A 19,430-nucleotide genomic window follows, 5' to 3' on the forward strand; every position below is an offset into this window, starting at 1 on the left:
GACATTTTGATATCCCACAAGACAATCCCAGCCAATCCTGAACTGCTGGCAACCCTGGTTGGGTCCCATTCCTATATGCATGTTGAGTATTGAACTGAAGCGGTTCGGAACGTGCTGAAAGATTTTCTTTATGTATGTATATATCTAAAGGTCCATTTTCCACTCTCCAAAAGCTTGTGCTTCTCTTGTCGACGAAGCGATGGAGTGCAGACTTTGCCTCTGCTCTGCTCCACCAGAAGCTTTCATCTCCATTCATGACGATACTTATCCACCGCATTTGGTGCAACGTATTTGGACCTGCTGTCGGTTACAGGTCAGTTACATTTAACTACGGTTAATTCATGAATCCTCGCAATCAACACTACCTTTCTCATTTGCAGGTTAGGAAAGATGACAAGCTGCCAGATATGATATGCCCTTCGTGTGTCAATAATCTGGAATTGCTCGACAGCTTTCGAAACACTTGTCTTCGAACCGACAAAGCGTCGAGATTGAAGTCAGGCGAGTCTTTGAATGTCAAGCCGGAGGAAGTTATCCTAGCAGATTTAATATGGGAAGACGAGGTGGGTGCTAATTTGCCACCGAACATTTCTAGTTCCTCGAACTATGGTGTGGTAAGTAAATGGTATTTGAGTGCCTTTACACAGTGGCTAAAATTCTTTACTAGAAACTCTCTTATTACAATATTCGCAATTTAATACGTTCCTAATTACTGCACCCATTCTATTCGGGATTACTGTGTTAGTATAGATCTGCCATATGTCGCAGTAGACCGGGACATGTCCCGGTTTATAAATCTGTGTCCCCTGTGTCTCAGTCTACGAGTCAGCTGTTCCGGTATTCTATATATCTAAAAACTACTAAGGAAAAACAAGTAAATGTGAGAATGAAAGGTGAAAGGACGGCGAGGGTTTAAGGAAAAGTACGAACTTGGAGTCCCGGCGATTGATTTACGGTGATTTCCCCTTTGTGACCTGCAATTACTTAATCGTATACACAGTGGTGCGAAGGGAGCAAAGGCTTCAAAATCTGGGGGTGCCAAAATCGTCATTACAAATTTAAATTTTGAATGAAAATTTTAAATGGATGCGACAAAATACCGAATTTTAAAGACAAATAATAAAATAAATAGATGTATTTCCCTCTTTTGAATGAAAATATTGACCATTTTGAAGTTCTTTTAATAATTGATATATTTAATTTGAGCCAAATTACAAAAAAAAATTGGTGCTAGTTTATCTTTGAATCGCAGTCGACTATTTTTTTTTATTTGTATCGTAGCAACAAAAACATGTCAAAAAGCAGCCAACACCTACTCATTAAAGGGTCATGATAGGTTAGGTTAAGTTAAGGTTGGCCCCTATTCATTTAAGATTTGGTTAAGACTTAAGAGATATGTATCGTCAAGTTTAATTTGTTATCATTGTGTATTTTTTTTTCGCTATAAATGTAATTTTTGTTTTTTAAATTGTAACCTTAACTTAACCTAACCTATTCTGACCCTTAAATAAATAGGTGTTGGCTGCTAAGATATCTTCTTTTTTTTAGTTTTATTTCATCAATATTTTTACAAAAAAAAACGTATCTTAGCAGCCAATACCTATTTATTCAAGGGTCAGGATAGGTTAGGTTAAGTTAAGGTTGGCCCTATTGATTTAAGATTAGGTTGTTAGGGTCGGTATTATTCAGTCTCAGTGTCACACGCGAGAACTGAGAGTGAGTCCGCATTTTAAAGTAAAAACGTGAGGGTAGATCGCATACTAAAGTAGATATGTGCAGGTAGACCGCATACTAAACTAGCACCACAAAATTTGTGCATCAGTTGAAACAACTTTCAGTAATCTTAATATAATCAAAAGTTGTTTAATATATAGTAACTACCTAGTAACACTCGTTGACTTCAAACACAAACTGCTAGTACATATTTATTCAAACCTTTGCTATACATGATTAATAGATACATTTTCAGTATAAACACATATGTAATAACTACCTCATACTTAAAACTCAATATCGAAAAAAATTGTACAAGAAAGTTTTGATGTATTCATACTTGATGAAATAGTTTGTTAACCCTTTGCCCGCGGCAATAAATATAGCGAACAAGCCCTGTACGCGGCACCTTTTTCGCGAATTTGGCAATCGAGTTTTCGACCTTAAATACAGATTTTAATATTTACTCAAGTAACCAAATATGTTAATTAACACATACAGTATTATTTTAAGCAATGAAATACATAATATATCTCATAGTTTTGGCTTAATTGTATCAAATAATCATTCTTCACACAATTGAGACGAATCCTCGCCATTGTTAAACAGACGTGACGTCACATAAACGAGGTTTCAGTATGGTTCCCCAAAAAACTAATTTTGACTGGTATATATTCATTTTAAGCAAATTGAATAGATGGCATTCAACTCTCAGTAATATATTCAACCAATTTTGAACCTTAAAACAGTTGAAATAGTCGCATATAAGGCTCAAAATACCGTGCAAAGTTCAGAAATTCTATGGAAGACAGCCGCGCTACAGACTTGTCGCCCAAAGCTTCCATAGAAGACGGCCGCGAGCAAACAGTTAAAATGCTTTTAATTTGCACTTCATATAATTCTTCAGGTATTATGTTACGTCTAGTATTCATATATTTCCAATTTATTTATTTTGCAGCGGCTTGCTTCATAAAAGCATTTTATTTTACGTTTATTTGTGAAACACGTTGCTGCAAGTCTTAAAAGAAACTTTGCTCATTCATAAATAGCTTTTTTTTTAATCCCGGGGCTCGCTAACAGCAGTATATGACCAAATTAATTTAATTTTTGTTGTAACTATTGATTATCTTACATTCTCCATTTTCTATTTTTATTAAAAAGTCGTCCAAATATTAAATTCCAACGGCCATTGTCATCAAAAATTTCTACAATTACACAACGTTGTTCAAGCTCATAAGCCGCGAAGTAAACTACCATGTCGGCAATGTCGGCTTATATGTGTATTGGAAACCGCGAGTGTGCTTGGGCTCAAGGTTTTTATGATGAGCCAAACATGTTCAAGTGTATATAGGAGTTTAGGCAAAATATTCATTCAATTGGAAATATAAAATGACTTATTATCGCATTAATAAATTGTATAACGTTTGGTTTATTTTGTAGATACATAAAAGAAACATTACTTTGGACGTTAATGAAGCAGAAATAATAAGTAATACTGACATTCAAGCGGAAGGATTTCCATTGCCAAAAACTTCGGATAAGACGTGTTCTTCACATTCTAAATCATTTACTGGAAAACACAATTCAACAGAGAAACCTGATGTTCAGAAAAAGCTGTATAAATGTAACATTTGTTCAAAATCGTTTACTACGAAACATTACCTGGGTGCACACACGAGTATACATGCTGGAGTAAAACCATACAAATGTGATATTTGTTTAAAATCATTTAGTCACAAATCCAACCTTGTTGTGCACATGAGTATTCATACTGGGGTAAGGCCTCACAAATGTGAAATCTGTTTAAAATCATTCTTTAGAAAATTTGACCTCGGTACACACATGAATATTCATACTGGGGCAAAACCAAACAAATGTGATATTTGTTCAAAATCATTTGCTAGTAAATCTAACCTCATCGTACACAGGAGCTATCATACTGGTTTAAAACCACATAAATGTACCACCTGTTCAAAATCATATACTCAAAAAAATGACCTTACACGGCATTTGAAGTCACACGGTGGAGAGAAGTCCCACAAATGTAACATTTGTTCAAAATCTTATGCTCAAAAATTTGTACTTTCGAGGCATTTGTTGTCTCACACTGGAAAAAAGCCATACAAATGTGATGTTTGTTCAAAATCATTTACCACAAAACTTTCCCTTAGTGAGCACACGAGTATTCATACTGGGGCAAAGCCACACAAATGTGATGTTTGTTCAAAATCATTTGCTCATAAATCTACCTTCGTGGTGCACGCTAGTTATCATACTAAGGTAAAGCTACACAAATGTGACATTTGTTTAAGATTATTCGCTCAAAAATCTTTGCTTTTGAGGCATTTGAAGTCTCACGACGGAGACAAGCCGCACAAATGTGATGTTTGTTCAAAAGCATTCACCCAAAAATCCAACCTCGTTGTACATATGGGCATTCATACTGGAATAAAGCCACACAAATGTGACATTTGTTTAAAATCGTTCTTCAGAAAATTTGACCTCAGTACACACATGAAAATTCATACCGGGGTGAAACCACACAAATGTAATGTTTGTTCAAAATCATTTGTTCAAAAATCAAACCTCATCGCACACATGACCCATCACACTGGGCTAAAGCATCACAAATTTGAGACATATTAAGAATATGGATATTTCCAGGCATTTTAAATCTCATTCGGAGAACAAAATAAACAATTCTGACTTTTTTTCATTTTAATTTTTTTTCATTGATTGATGATTTCACTCCAAAGACATAGTATCCAAGCGTGAAAAATCGTTCAATTCTTCAAAATTTTTTCACTAGTATTTGTTTTAAATCATTTATTCAAAAATCTAACTTTGTAGCGTACATGAAAAATATTTTATTAATAATTGTAAAGTTTGCTGTACGCCAGATTCTTTATTTGTATTCAACTAAAATCTTTTAAAATGTTTTTCTAATATATTTTGGTTACATAGTCTTCATCAACGTTTTATTTTCTTTAGATATTGATTTTAATGGGAAAAATTTAAACGTCCATTTTATTAAATAAAATTTGAACATTAAAAAAAGTTTTTGTACATTACAAAAATATTGTGTGCATTTCCAAATGACGGATACTGATTGCATTAAAAAGTTTCTTTGATCATTGAAAAAAATAGTTGCTACTTAAAAAGTGGATTAAATGTGCATTAAAATGACAGATGAACTGTATTGGCAACGTCGCGAATACCAAAATATAAACCAATGTTTGGTTAGGTTAGGTTAAGTTAGGGTTGGTTTTATTTATTTTTTTTATTATGTTTTATTTTCCACCTTAGTGAGCGTAAATTGTCGGAAATTACTCTAACCCATTTATCTGGTAGTCTGCGCTCATCATTGTTTTCATGATTGATTGTGATTTATGAGTGAAATTTTGATTAACTCTCTTCCATTTGGGCCTTACAGGGATGTTTTGTATTTGTAGTTGTTTCTTACATATTTATTGAAACTGGCTGTAGGTGCAAGGCATTCCTTATGCTATATTTTATTTGATATTTTTACTTTATCTGTTATTATTAAATGCTATTTTTTATGTTTATGTATGGATGTATTTATGTTTATGTTCAAATGTATTTTTTTTATGTATAATTGATGAGTATATTATTTTCGTTATGTTTAATTGTTATTTTGTTTTTTTTTGTGTTATATTTTTTGACCATTGTGGCGCTTTAGGAATTCCTGTTATGCCACAATGGTCTGTGTAGAATAAAATAAATAAATAAATATTTATTTAAGATAACATTTCATTAGCGATCAAGAAAAGTATACACTTTTGACAGTTCACTGTTGTCAATATCTGAAAACTGCAACGTTGCCACTTTTTGTATCCATTCTAATGCTAAAATCTATTTTCTCTAATGATCGTTTTATATTTTTTAATGGTCACTTTATAATGCCAAAATATTTTATTAGATGCATAGTACGATATTGTTTAATACTTTAATGCACCGCAAACGCACAAATATTTTTTCAAGATACAAAGTATTTTTCTCAATGTACCGTTAAATCGTATCCGATTTTAATGATTTATAATTAAATTATTTCATTCAAAATATTCCAGTCTTTTATATCCCCATTATAAAATATATATCGAAGAAAGGAACGGCAACAAAATTAAGGTTTCGGGTGTACAACCCTTTTAATACGCCATATTACAACACATTAAGAATTTTTTTTTAATGTTGAGAAACACCGAGTTTAACATTATTATTTTAACATCTTGGTCTTGAACTTTCGTAATTATTAATGGCTAAAGAGTATTTTTTAAATAAAAAAGTTAGAGAATCACCAAATCAAAATTGTTAATGTATTTACATAAAAAATAAATTTTGAGAATAATTCTTGGAAAATAAATTTTATGACCTCATAAATAGTTGCCTTTTTGAAAACCAAAATATCGCTTTACAAAAATGCAAGTTAAAGAAACACTGGATCTTTAAAAAATTTAAAACATAGATGATACTGTTCTCAAGGATTAACTAGTTGATTTGGGATACTAAAAAAATATACTTATAGTTTACAGTTAATTTAAATTAAACCCAAAAATCCTATTTAAACATTATCCTAACCAACTATTATTCCGAAGTTATCACAAATTGTCTCATTTTCAAATGTGTGAAAAATGGTTTTATTCTTCACATTTTTGGAATTTTGATTTTCAATAGTCTGTCTATTACTGTCCACTACTACAAACTTCAGTTTTATGCTATTTTTATATTCAAAGGCTATTCGGATGAAATTTACGTAATTTATTATTTTTTAACATTAATTCGCGTACTCCAGTTTAAAATCCCTGGTTTTAATTTTTAGATGTTTGCAGAGTGATATAATGAACACTGTTTCAAAATATCACTACAATACGATCTTTATTCTAGAAGTAATCAAATGCACAAAAAAGGCTTTTTTTTATTGAAACTGAAATCGGCCCGGATTCTGGTGAAAATAGTCGCGCGCATTACCGGACATGGGTGAAAAAAATCCACGCGTCAATGCGGGCGGTAAGGTGTTAACATATTAATTATCGTATTCCTCCCCCCCCCCCCCGCCCTCTTCGCGTTACGTTTATGCAAGAATGTTGGCGTTATTTATAGTTTTTTTTTTTACTTTGGATTTTTAAAGCGATTTTTTTTTCTTTGGAGGAAAATTTAAACTATTTGGATTGCATTTGCAACTCGATTTGTAGTTGACTCTGTATCTAATTGCGAATTAATTAAGTGGAGGAGAGGAAAAAAAGTTGAAAGGTAATGGTCGGATTTATAAACGTTACGAGTGGAGTGGGTAAGTGTCAAAGTGACAATGTTTCGGTTGGAATAGTTTAAAAGATAAATTTGAGCAATTGAAGATGGCCATATTATACGGAACGTAATTCGTAACTGCTTACATCTATTATACGTATGATTATTTATAGTAAATCACATATACATATTTATATATTGTTTCTGTATTATTATCAGTTCTTGAATTTGTTATTAATCGAATTATTTTCAATTTTAGCTCTGATAGCGATTCTGAAAGCAAAAATCGGGGCTGGGCCATGTGATCTGAAATGTCAGTTGTAACTGCTTATATTATTTATCGATGGTAGACAATTAAAATTACAATTACAATCACTTTACTTTCAGGTCATATGAATGGATTTCATATGAAATGCTTCTATCGGATAAATGGATTTCATCGTATGCTGATCTAACAAATTCTATTGGATTGTTTCCATGTCGATAAACGACAGCGGATCCTTTCATTTGAATATATAGATATACAATAACTACCAGATATGTTAGCGTCAGTAATACGTTTTTGAAAGGGTTAGACATATATTATTTCCTACAGAAATCCTTGCCCGTGCTATTTCCTGTGCAAAAAATAATTTTGACTGCCAGGCATACACATCATTATTATCATCAAAATTTCCACTGCTTTCTCAAAACGTAAATATCAACATATAAAGGTAAAAAAAGTGTAATACTTGTTATTTATATGTATATTTAAAAACAATAGTTCATCAATATGATTTAATATAATGTTATATTACTTTTACTATTTTCTTTATTTTAGGAAAATCTCCCCGCCGTAAGAAGCTCTTAGTTAAGGTGACCAGGTTTTGAAAATGTCAAAGGAGGACACTGGTTAAAATGGGTATAAAATAAAATCGTTTAGTAACATTCTTTATTGATCAAATCTTCGATAATTAATGTGTTTTAATAACGTTTTAATTTCATTTTTACTAGCAGGAATTACCTAACCTAAAAAATAAGCCAAGTATTTTGTGTTGATCTCCTGAATCGTTGAATAAATACTGTGAAGCGACTTTGGCCTTTCATTTGAATCCTGAACCCACCCCTACGTAACAATATGTATTATATAAATAGAGACTTTTGTCAATGGCTTCATAAATTAAATACGAGAAGTTTGATTTTGTGTTCTGTAAGTAGTGTTGATGCAGAATTAGTCATAACTAGAGACACGTATTTTGGGCATCTATTTTTGCATTTTAGCGTTTTAGGGCATAAAAAATGTTCAATTTTAGCATCTATTTTTATGAAGTTTAATTTTAAATAATAAAAAATTTCGATGAATTTTAATAAAATGTATACACATATATACAATTTAAAGACAACACAACAATTAAAAAATAATAAAAAAAGTCAAAAATGTTTCGGAATTAAAATTACATTGAAAAAAACAAATATAAAAATACAAAGACAAAAAATATAGTACCAATTAAAATTTATTATTAAAACTGAACATGGAGCATATTTCTACAGACTATTCTTTAAGATTCGTGTGACGATCGGTAACAATTACATTGTATTTAATAAAATACCTTTCAGCATCCACACTATTGTTGCGTAGGGGTGGGTGGAGGATCCAAGTCAAAAGCCAACAGTCGTTTCACAGCATTTATTGATGATTAAGGAGGTTCACGTATTGTCAGTGTTAAATCCAGAATGAATTATATCGCCTACGTACCGCCTTATAAAGGGTAGATCTCTCAGGACGCCTAATCTGTTTACCTGTTGTATAGTCACGTATTCGGATATGTATTTCCAAGAGATTGGGTCTTCCCATACCGATTCTGAGAAATAGCTAATAACGGTCATTGTTTAGCCTAAATGCACTTAGAGTCCAGATATAATCTTTGGAAGTAAGTGCATGCATTTAGTTAATCCGATAACAGATATCCGTTGGTCTAAGTACAATTCGCTCAATCCACGGCGTACGTAACACTATTAACGGGACACCAAATAGATTTTAGAGCTGCACAACCAAACTCTTCATATTTAATTTTTATTGCCATCAATAATAGCAATATGTCCGGTGTGGATTCACTTTTTACAAACCTCTTTTATTTTTTTATATTCTCTATTAATTGTCTAAAAAAGTGCTGATATCCTTCCAAACATTGAGCCTCTGTTAATACATTAAACAATGGCAAAACTGTTTCTTTAACATTAATATTAGATTTTGAACCTGCCACAGATGGATTGAATAGTTAACTCTATATTCGGACGAATAGATTTGTCTCATTTAGTCTCGAGTGCGAGTCTAGTTTTAAGGCACAGCTCCAACTGTCTTCTTTTCTTTACAGTAGTAGACAAAAGCAGTTGCTTGGTATCTACAGGAAAATCACCGTCTATGGTAAACTGCAAGCTCTGTTTTATCCCCTCAATTTCTTCACATAATAAATGGGCAAAGGGATAGGAAGACCCTTCTAATTTGTCCATTAATTTTATGCAAATTTCACTTTTGTTTGTTATTTTAGCATCTATTCGCGTATTTTACGAATTTAGCATCTATTGGCATCTATTCCTAATTTTAGGATCAATTAAGCATTAATAGCAAAGTGCCCAAAATACGTGTCTTTAGTCATAGCTGATCATCATATACTGAAAAAAAATAATCATCATGGAATCGTTTTAACAATCTTTCAACGTCCGCTCTATTTGAGCTTATGTGACAATACTTCATCAATTTCATGTTTTATTTGTTTATTTTCAGGTGTGATGGCCTCAGAAGACAATGAAGATATTCCGTCTACATCTGGTGTGGGAGCACCGACTCCGAGGACTAACATCGTGATCGACCCTCCTCCACCTTCCGATCCTGGCAGTTCCAGGAGTGCTGGTTTGTTTAAAGGTTATTAAAATGTATGGAAATGATTCTTTTTATACATTTTGAAAAATTTTCTGTTAAAAACCATATAACTAAATATGTTTTTTTATGATCGCAGAATTTGGGGATTTTTAATTTTGACAAAAAATTTAGCACTACATCACTGCCTATTACAGAATAATATTTTAAGAATATTATACTAATATATATTATATGTGTGTATGTGCAACCTATGTATCATAACTTTTACGATTCATCCCAATCCGTTGAGTGGCAATTATGAGACAATTGAATCCAAAAACTTATAATAAAAAGAGCAGGTACCACTTCCGTTCTACGTAAAATTTTGAAAATACAATTCAGTGACAGTGAATTTAAAAACCATGGATGGATTTAAAATCTCCAGTTGGAATTTTCGTGTTTATAAACGAAAGTAAAATGAGTTTGCATTGCAATGCATTTAGTATAATATTATAGATAAGAGCTAAAACCAGTAGCAACAATTCTGATGCTATTTTCAATAATCAGTTGTTTTTTTGTGCGGTTTTTCCACTATCATTGAAATTACATATCTCGAAGAAAATACATTTTTCGGTTATTAATCAATTCTTATTAATTGCTTACTTTAGATTTTATTCCTCTTGAGTGCAAAATATGCATGGCGGATTTGAGTAGTTTGTCGAATTCTATTATCGATGATCTTAATTTTAATTTCAAAATGTGTTTTATCTGTGAGAAGACGATTATTTTAATATCGGATGAGTGGTTATTTCCATGAGGTTTTTCATTATTATTGTAAAAACATGTTTTTCTGTGGTTTAATGTCATATCCGTGTAAGCAATCTAGCGCTAGTCCTTTAACCCTAAATTCGCTTTAAAAAACTCGAAAAACTGTTTTTATTCCTGCAAAAGATATGAATATCGCATTAACAATGAAATCATTTGAATTTCAGAAATCGAAATCCCAATACCAATCCAGACACAATATCTTAGCTCAGATTGTTCATTTTAGCCATCACTCGTGAATATTTTTGGTTATTTAAAGATTACGTTTATTATTAAATGGATCAATAGAGGGAAAAATAAATTCGATCTTCTCAATGATTGAGAATAAATAAATAAACAAAATAACCAAACGTTACTTTATTTGGAAAATTTACAGTTTTATATTGATTATAAACGATAACAAAATATAATTATTAGAAAATAAATCATTTTACAATTTTCACATATGAGAACGAGAACGGGAACGGGAACGGGAATTGCATGCCGGGGTTCAGCTAGTTTTAAATAAATATCAATTTTCGGATATGTAAATAATCGCAATCGCTTTTAAATTTCGGTTTGGAAAATCAGCTCGGTGTGGAAATGAAGAGTCGAAACTCGGCATCGCCATCGGAAATTTAAGTTTCAAAGTACGAGTATGATTATTTAGCAATGATTGACAATATTCATCATTACAATCACTTTTCTTTCAGGTCCATCACCGAGACACCAACGTCGTCAAACGAGTAACTCATTAATATATTGTTTCTGCATTATTATCAATTCTTGGATATGTTAATAATCTCAATCGCTTATAAATTTCAATCGATCATATTATACGGGACGTAAGTTGTAACTGCTTATATCTATTATACGTATGATTATTTATAGTAAATCATATATATTGTTATAAATCGAATTAATTTAAATTTTAGCTCTGATAGCGGTTCTGAAAACAAAAATAGGGGCTGGGCCATGCTATCTGAAATGTAAGAAGTAACTGCTAATATTATATATCGATGGTAGACAATTACAATCACTTTACTTTCAGGTCCAACGGAGAGGCTGCGTCCTCAATAACTGAGTAAGTCACACCGATTAACATACACATGTATATTATTCCCATAATATTATCAATTCTGAGCTGTAATTTCAGTTTCAGCTCAGATTTTTTTGATCTTTGCAGGTTTCTTTCCTGCTCCTTTCATTTAAATATATAGATATACAATAAATACCAGATATGTTAGCGTCAGTTATACGTATTTGAAAGGGCTATCATAACTTTGATCTATCATAACTTTTACGATTCATCCCAATCCGTTAAGCGGCTTATGAGATAATTGAATCCAAAAACTTAAGAGTGAACCTAAAATTTAATACACATTATTTAAAATCTCCTGTTCGAATTTTCGTGTTTATAAACGAAAATAAAACGAGTTAGCATTGAAGCAATGCATTTAGTATAAGATAATATTATAGATAAGAGTTAAAACCAATGTCAACAATCCTTCTTCTATTTTCAATTGTCGGTTGTTTTTTTGTGCGGTTTTTCCGCTATCATTGAAATTATCTTGAAGAAAATACATTTTTCTGTTATTATTCAATTCTTATTAATTGCTTACTTTAGATTTTATTCCTCTTGAGTGCAAAATATGCATGTGCGGATTTGACTAGTTTGTCGAATTCTATTATCGATGATCTTAATTTTAATTTCAAAATGTGTTTTATCTGTGAGAAGACGATTATTTTAATATCGTATGAGTGGTTATTTCCATGCGGTTTTTCGTTATTATTGTAAAAACATGTTTTTGTGTAGTATAATTCCACATCCGGGTAAATAATCAAGTGCTAACCCTTTACATGTAAGTTCGTTTCAAAAAACTCCAAAAACTGTTTTTATTCCTGCAAAATATGTGAATATCTGTTTTTATTCCTGCAAAATATCTTTTACAATTTAATCATTGAAAGTTCATAAATCAAAATCCAAATACCAATCCAGAAACAACATCACTATTAAATATTTTTGTTTATTTAAAGATAAAGTTTATTACAAAATTGAGAGGGAATAAAAATAAATTCAATCTTCTCAATGATTATGAATAAATAAATAAATAAAATAACTTAACGTTACTTTGTTTATTTTGACCTTATGTTATTTACCTTAAAAATAAAATAGTTGACTTGCACGTATTTTGATGTGCTTAAATATTTATTTTTATTTCAATTTTTTTATTAAATTGATATGTTTGTATATGAAATTCTAATCCATGCACTATGAAAGTACTTACTCTTTATTTATACCTATTTCACTACCAATAATTCGATATATTGGGTAAATGGCAATTTAATTCCATTAATTTTTTTTTTTATATTTTAAATATCGCAATTATTTTCATTTTTAATAATTTTATGCATTGGCAAGAAAAGTCGATCATACTATAATATAATAATTCGAGTCCGAATCGAATCATAGACAAACGTCGGAGTCTGACTCCACAGCCCTGATCTTAACTAAAGTTCAATTATATATTCCCCGTATGTTGGTCACCTGTCATGGCATTTATGAGAAAAAATTAACTTCAGTAAATAATTAATATACGTTTCAATGCATCGAAAGGGTTGAGATATCCTTATCTATCGAGATAAAACCGCAGAACGACAGTGCTCCACATCATTCGCTGCTAATCTTTACAATTGGTAAGTCGAACTTTATATTGCTTAGCACTTATAGTTATATTGTCTAATTTTTAACTTTGTTTTTCAGGAGAAATCTAAGAGAAAATCAGAAACAAGATGTTCGTAGTGAAGGCGAGTTCCGATTTTGCGGCAAAACGGGTGGAGTATTTTTACGATGCCATGAAACAAGAAAAGAATTACGACACCCTTTTTATTGTTCGAGGTCTAAGGTATCTTTATTCGAATCCAAATATTCTTAAAATCCAAATTTTTTTGTCAGTTTAATTATCATTTATCATAATTGCAGATTCTACGTGCATTTGGTGGTGTTATCGGCGTGCAGCGAATTCTTTTGGACAAACAAAGATCAATTGGAGGAGATATTTTCCCCTTTTGACTCTGACGTTATCAATGCAATCCTGAAGTATTGTTACACTGGAGAAATAAGTACGAGTTCATTATTATCTGAAATAATCAATTCAAAATGCGTGTGTGTTCGTCATTAAATTTAATAATTGAAATATAATTTTAGGCATAGCTGACCGTCACTACGACAAATTAATGGAGCTAGCAAATCGACTCGAAGTGAAAATTCCACCGCGACATGAAACGGTCGATCTTTCCAATTGTTTGGAAGTTTTGAAATCAAAGGAAAATTCCGATTTGAAGACAGAGGCAATGGATTTGACTCTGGGAAATTTCGAGACGGTGAGTGTTGATTATTTAAATAAATATGTCACTTAAATATTTTTCAACTCCACTTCTGTTTCAGCTGCACAAAACTCAAGATTTTCTCAATCTGCCGGTCTCCAACGTGAACGAAATCTTGAAATCGGATTATTTGAACGTGCCTTCCGAAGAAGACGTATTCAATGCTGTGAAATTGTGGGTAAATCATGATAATGCGAACCGTAAAAGTGACTTGGCACAGCTGATGAGATCCGTGAGGTTATCCTTGCTCTCGATGGAGGTATTTGAGATTAATTGAATGTTGCAGTTTATTGAAAAAAATCCATTTTAATAATTTTTTTTTTTAGTTTTTCATCGACGAAGTATTAACTTTCTGTCATTCGTGTGCTGATTGTATGACCACTCTTAGACAAGCAGTTAAAGACAAGAAAGATAAATCTTTCGTCCCAAAAGAGACTCCTCGTAGAAAAATTAAAGGATATAAAGTGGCATTGGTTGGGGGATCGAATATTTATGTGAGTTTTGTATCACAAGTATAATATTTTGATTGGATTGTAAATTAATTATTTTATTGCATAACGTGTTTTCAGACGGCAAACACCATCGATATATTTGACGGATTAAAGAACAGTTGGTCTCTATCCAAAAATATTGGAATAAATAAAATATGGTTTGCGTCTGTCCTCGTGGGAGATTGGATAGTTATCATCGGCGGATATAATTCTTCAAATGGATCAATGACTTCAGTAACGTTTTCCGGTGTTGCGAAGTACCTGCTTAGAGAAATCGGAATATAACCAATTTATTTGTTTTCAGGTGGAATACATCGATTTGAAAAGCGGTGAGAAAAAGCCATTGAAGCCATTAAATCGAGCTCGTTATGACTTCTCAGCAGTGACACTTCGGCGCGGTTCGTCCACGGATGTTTACGCCATTGGTGGTTATGATAATGGCCGTTTATCTTCAGTGGAAAGGTGATTAAATTGCAATCATTTCATCAGATCGATTGAAAGAGAAGTTGACGATTATTGATTTCGATTAGGTGGAGCAGCAACACTGGGGATTGGGAGATCATCGCTCCATTGTTGGTGGCAGTTAATTATCATAGTGCTTCTGTCATCGCCGATAAAATATACATAACAGGCGGGGAAACAACTGAACGGATATCCACGAATAAAGTGCAGATGTATTCAGTGGAGACCAATTCTTGGACTTACCGCGCTCAGATGATACAGAGAAGATATAAACATTCGGTGAACATCAATTAATTTTATTCACAACTATCGCAAATAATATACAACTCTCCAAAATAAAATGAACTAAATTTTGATTTCACCATTTTAGAGCGTCGTATTCAAAGGAAAACTTTACGTCGCTGGTGGACATGATTGGCAAACTCGTACTTATTTAGACAGTGTGGAGCATTACGATCCGAATGCAAATGTGTGGACTGCATTCACCAAACTACCGCAAGCTGCAGACGGAATCAGTCTCGGCTGTTTCCAAAATAAACTGTTTAGCATGGGTGAGTTTTTTTACAACTTAATTTGGATTTATGGGTCTCGAATGTAGAATTAATTTATTGTTTTGATTTTCAGGTGGATACGATAAAAGTGATGTTTGGGAATACGACGAGACGAACAAATCTTGGAAAGCTTCAACAAGTCTGAGCAGAGATAGAGATTGTTTTAATGCACATGTCATTCCATATGATTCGATTATTTGATCGACTGCAGTTTTTTTGTATTATTTGAAAAAAGTGTATTTTGAAATAATCATTAAATGTACTTTTTGAATTTTTAATTTATCCAAATGTTTGAATAAATACATAATATGCAACAACTTCTCAAAATATATTTTATTTTTCCGTCAATATTTAATGTTTATTTACTCATGAATAATTAATATTATCTAAATGAACTGAAAAATCAGAGAATCAGAAGCCAAAATCAAAAACATATACATAAAAATGAATTCAATTCAATTCAATCCAGAAATGTTATACATATTTCATTTCTAATCTCATTTTTCTTGTTTAAATAATATCGAAATTGAAAATAAATTTTGTATATTTCTTTAAATTTATTTCAAACAGTGGCTCTCAAATATTTTTCACACTTTTCGTCGATTAAATAATACTTTTCCATTATTCATTAAGTGATTCTCAAACTTTTCATAATTATTACTTTTATTTAAAAATGAAGATGAATTTCATATATGTTTTTGCAATTTGCTGCATTCCAACGGCTCTCAAATGATTTTACGAAGGTTTCTCAAATACTTTTACACTTTTATTCTGTTATATCGTGGTTTTTATCGAATTGTGAAATTTGTTAACTTTTATGAGAAATAATCAATATGTTAATGTCAGTGGCTCTGAAACTTTTATTTTATTAATATGTTTTTATCCTAAAGTTAATTTCCAAATAATGTAACTTTATAAATTCAAATGATTTCACAGATTTCCGTCCGTTTATTAAATTCCAGTTATTCTCAAACGGTTTGTAGTACCAGAGATTCTCTGATAAAAAATTTTGATGAATACATATTTTTGTGTTTTCAATGATATTCGACTGATTTTAAGATGGTTTTTCACACTTTTATTAAGTTTAATATTATTTTTACGGGATAATTTTATTCATCTATGTTTCCAATAATTGTCAACAATTTCGAAAACGTTATCAACATATTTCCTTTAATTGTCTTTATGCCAGCGCTTCTGAAATGTAATATGTAGTGTATTTTTTCACATAAAAATTTGAATTATTTGGATTTTCACTTAAAGAATTGGTATTTCTTTTGATTAATCGTGTTTTTTTTTTCATTTTTGAAAGTTCCACTCTTTTTACGCACGATAGAGTGAATTGGTTTTATACGGCTAAAGGTGTCATGACATTTTGAACAAAACTGGAGTGAGATGGCTACGATTTAAATTGTAAGTATATAAAAATTAATAAAACGTGTGTAATGAAAAATTAGCAAACATGATACAAATAAATTTACACAGCAATATAAAACAAGGTTAATATTCAGCAGCTGGATGTAGTCTCCCGGTACGCGACGATTGGGCGCCCAGGACGATTGGTCGACCAGTGTTACTCGCCACTGCGACAACTGGACGACGAGACTGGCGGACACTGCGTCAATTGGGCCCTGCGTCAATTGGGCGCCCATCGCACTGGGCGATCGTCGACTGGGCGCCCAATCGTCGCGTACCGGGAGACTACATCCAGCTGGTGACTGGGCGACCTGGGCGCGTGGGCGACCGCCGACACGGCCCGCTGGTGAAGTGGTCGCCAAGCTTACGTAAACTCTGCGTTTTGCAAGGAACGACCGCGACCGTCTCCGTTATAGGAATTTCCGATGCACTGACAAATATTCTACCTACATACATATGCTTTATACCGCTTTATTTTTCGTTTCAGTTCTACCAATTTTTCGTAACAACACGAATCATACTATTAATTTTTTTCGCTATATTATATTACATTTACTGGAATTTTATATTAAACGTACTTTTAAAAAATACATGTGTAGCACCTTTTCACAAAAAATAATTGTAAGATGACAAATCATATGTACCTACATATTCTCCAAAATAATATAAAAGAAAAATGATCGATTGAATCTTTCGCGCAGTGCCTTTAGTTTGTTTTCAAATGGACACACTTTTTTTTTCTTTTAAATGTTATATTTCAGCTTTATCAATTGGATAAATTCACACTCTATTCTCAATTTTCTCAACACTGTATTAGTTATACATAATTACAAAATATTTTCTAGTAGCGATTCTCAAAGTTTTAAAGATTATATTTTTTTTCAATGATGAAATACGTTTACGAAAAAAAAGCGCATACTTAAATTCGTTCGCGGAGCTCGAATAATTTTTTTCGGCTTTTCCCATAATTAAATTATTACATCGTTTACGATTCGCAGAGGCAATTCCCGAAAAAAATAGCTTTTTAAAGCAATTTTAAACATCTCCCGTTCTATGGTTATTATTGAAAATTACATTGAGCCACAAAAAATCACGTTTTTTAGTTACCAGAGCGGAGACTAACCAATCTTTACTAACTTTGACCCACTGAATTCGAATATGATATTGATTTTTGCTGGTTGGTGATCGTTTACGAGATATGAGCGTTTAAAAAAATGCGCGATTTTTACAGTTTTTTGGCTTTTGCGGTCTTTAACTCAAAACCTAGTATTGCTGTGCTCAAAGTGAGTATTGGAATCAATGGTCAGATGTTTTTCCTATTGATTGTGATATTGCATTACTTTAAAATACTTATAATTAGTTGTCTACCGAATTTTAAAAGTTAAAAATATATTTTTTTTACGGATTTTTTCTCCGTGCTATTTTGCATTTATTTGGCAATTTTTTTATTTCACCTCGTTTATAAGGATTGGTTTTCTATTTCAATATTTTTTATTTTTATCTAAACGTACTAACTCGAGCGGTAATTGCAATTTAAATGCTTTCGTTTTTTTGCTCAGTGTTGTTATTATTTTTTTTTTTTTTTTTTTTTTTTTTTTTTTTTTTTTTTTTTTTTTTTTTTTTTTTTTTTTTTTTTTTGGTGCCATCTTATCGATTCCCGATAAATCATCACCAGCGATATCGTTACTCTTCAGATCATGTGCGGGCACTACGGAATCATCACTCCGTCCCCAAAATTGTGAATTGGGCTTCTGAATCTCTCACATTCAGAACACCAATTCGTGAGGCTTTTTTCGCTTTAAACGCCTCTGCTGGTGAGTTGTGTCCAATAGCTGCAACGCTTCTATGTTAGGGTGACGGTGCAGTCTCAACTCGTGCCTCCCAGCGCATTCTCGGATGACTTCTTTTACTTTTTTGATTTTAAGGTCCTTGTGGATCTCTTCATTTGTGACGAAGCGATATGCATCGGTGATAATCCTCAAAAACTGGTTTTGACATCTTTGCATTTTTTCGATATTGGATGGCTTACTGCATCCCCACAGTTGTATGCCATATGTCCATATTGGCTTCACGATTGCCTGGTATATCAGTTTTTTGCATTGTAGGTCTAATTTGGAGTGTCTTCCTATTAGCCAATGCATTTCTCTTTGTTTAATTCGAATCTGTTCTATTTTTTTTTTAATGTGATGCCTCCACGTAAGCCTTGAGTCAAGATGCAGTCCTAAATATTTAGCTGACAAAGCTTGTGGAACTTGGATTCCGTTTATGAAAGTCTGAGTGCTGACACTATTTCGTCGCAGTGCAAATGTGACCTGCATTGATTTTAGCTCGTTGAGTTTCATTTTCCAGTCCTTGGTCCATTTGCTGATCTTGTCCAGTGCACGCTGCAGGCGTTCAAATGCTTCCTCCTGTGACTCGCTCGATGACATAATGACTGTGTCATCTGCAAATGTTCCAATGAATGTCTCTTCGCTTGTCGGGATGTCAGCAGTGTATATCAGGTACAGT

The 19,430-nt window shown here is 32.3% G+C and overlaps 3 protein-coding genes and 2 long non-coding RNA genes across 8 annotated transcripts in view; 3 read left to right on the forward strand and 2 right to left on the reverse strand.

Moving 5' to 3' along the window:
• LOC143913567 (uncharacterized) overlaps positions 1-19,430 on the reverse strand; it is a 781,442-nt gene that overhangs the window by 469,383 nt on the left and 292,629 nt on the right. The gene's annotated exons all lie outside the window — the stretch shown is intronic.
• Positions 1-19,430, reverse strand: part of LOC143913589 (uncharacterized) — a 459,558-nt gene that overhangs the window by 267,157 nt on the left and 172,971 nt on the right. The gene's annotated exons all lie outside the window — the stretch shown is intronic.
• LOC143913528 (uncharacterized) lies at positions 48-8,416 on the forward strand. Of its 4 annotated transcripts, XR_013260714.1 has the most exons (6): positions 48-313; positions 381-614; positions 3,154-3,337; positions 7,235-7,288; positions 7,363-7,688; positions 7,796-8,416. XR_013260714.1 is itself a non-coding variant. In XM_077433382.1 (4 exons), the coding sequence occupies exons 1-4, from the start codon at positions 200-202 to the stop codon at positions 6,568-6,570; spliced, it is 552 nt and encodes a 183-aa protein (XP_077289508.1). In that variant the 5' UTR covers positions 48-199; the 3' UTR covers positions 6,571-6,738. The 4 variants fall into 4 exon arrangements, 3 of the variants coding, with proteins under 3 accessions (XP_077289508.1, XP_077289506.1, XP_077289507.1); XM_077433382.1 differs by lacking the exons at positions 7,235-7,288; positions 7,363-7,688; positions 7,796-8,416 and adding an exon at positions 6,551-6,738; XM_077433380.1 differs by lacking the exons at positions 7,235-7,288; positions 7,363-7,688; positions 7,796-8,416 and having other exon boundaries at positions 3,154-4,756.
• On the forward strand, positions 7,873-12,716 carry LOC143913698 (uncharacterized). Its single transcript, XR_013260759.1, has 6 exons — positions 7,873-7,876; positions 9,740-9,865; positions 11,210-11,268; positions 11,332-11,463; positions 11,554-11,607; positions 11,670-12,716. It is a non-coding gene; the product is annotated as an uncharacterized LOC143913698 (long non-coding RNA).
• Positions 12,636-18,379, forward strand: LOC143913516 (kelch-like protein 28). The gene is made up of 12 exons (XM_077433361.1): positions 12,636-13,315; positions 13,383-13,524; positions 13,602-13,741; positions 13,827-14,002; positions 14,067-14,264; positions 14,332-14,499; positions 14,575-14,730; positions 14,801-14,958; positions 15,027-15,237; positions 15,329-15,509; positions 15,583-17,026; positions 18,283-18,379. Exons 2-11 carry the CDS (start codon positions 13,412-13,414, stop codon positions 15,708-15,710), a joined length of 1,629 nt encoding a protein of 542 aa, XP_077289487.1. The 5' UTR covers positions 12,636-13,315; positions 13,383-13,411; the 3' UTR covers positions 15,711-17,026; positions 18,283-18,379.

Source organism: Arctopsyche grandis, chromosome 6 (genome assembly GCF_051622035.1).
Source record: "Arctopsyche grandis isolate Sample6627 chromosome 6, ASM5162203v2, whole genome shotgun sequence".
In the NCBI taxonomy this organism is placed as follows: domain Eukaryota; kingdom Metazoa; phylum Arthropoda; class Insecta; order Trichoptera; family Hydropsychidae; genus Arctopsyche; species Arctopsyche grandis.

What these genes read in the sequence shown, in the direction of transcription:
- LOC143913528 (XM_077433380.1), top strand. Translation starts at nt 200, where the DNA reads ATGGAGTGCAGACTTTGCCTCTGCTCTGCTCCACCAGAAGCTTTCATC. An exon ending in GGACCTGCTGTCGGTTACAG is followed by an intron (nt 314 to 380) that starts GTCAGTTACATT and finishes TCTCATTTGCAG; the next exon opens with GTTAGGAAAGATGACAAGCT. An exon ending in GTTCCTCGAACTATGGTGTG is followed by an intron (nt 615 to 3,153) that starts GTAAGTAAATGG and finishes TTTATTTTGTAG; the next exon opens with ATACATAAAAGAAACATTAC.
- LOC143913516 (XM_077433361.1), top strand. Translation starts at nt 13,412, where the DNA reads ATGTTCGTAGTGAAGGCGAGTTCCGATTTTGCGGCAAAACGGGTGGAG. An exon ending in TATCCTTGCTCTCGATGGAG is followed by an intron (nt 14,265 to 14,331) that starts GTATTTGAGATT and finishes TTTTTTTTTTAG; the next exon opens with TTTTTCATCGACGAAGTATT. An exon ending in CAAATGGATCAATGACTTCA is followed by an intron (nt 14,731 to 14,800) that starts GTAACGTTTTCC and finishes ATTTGTTTTCAG; the next exon opens with GTGGAATACATCGATTTGAA.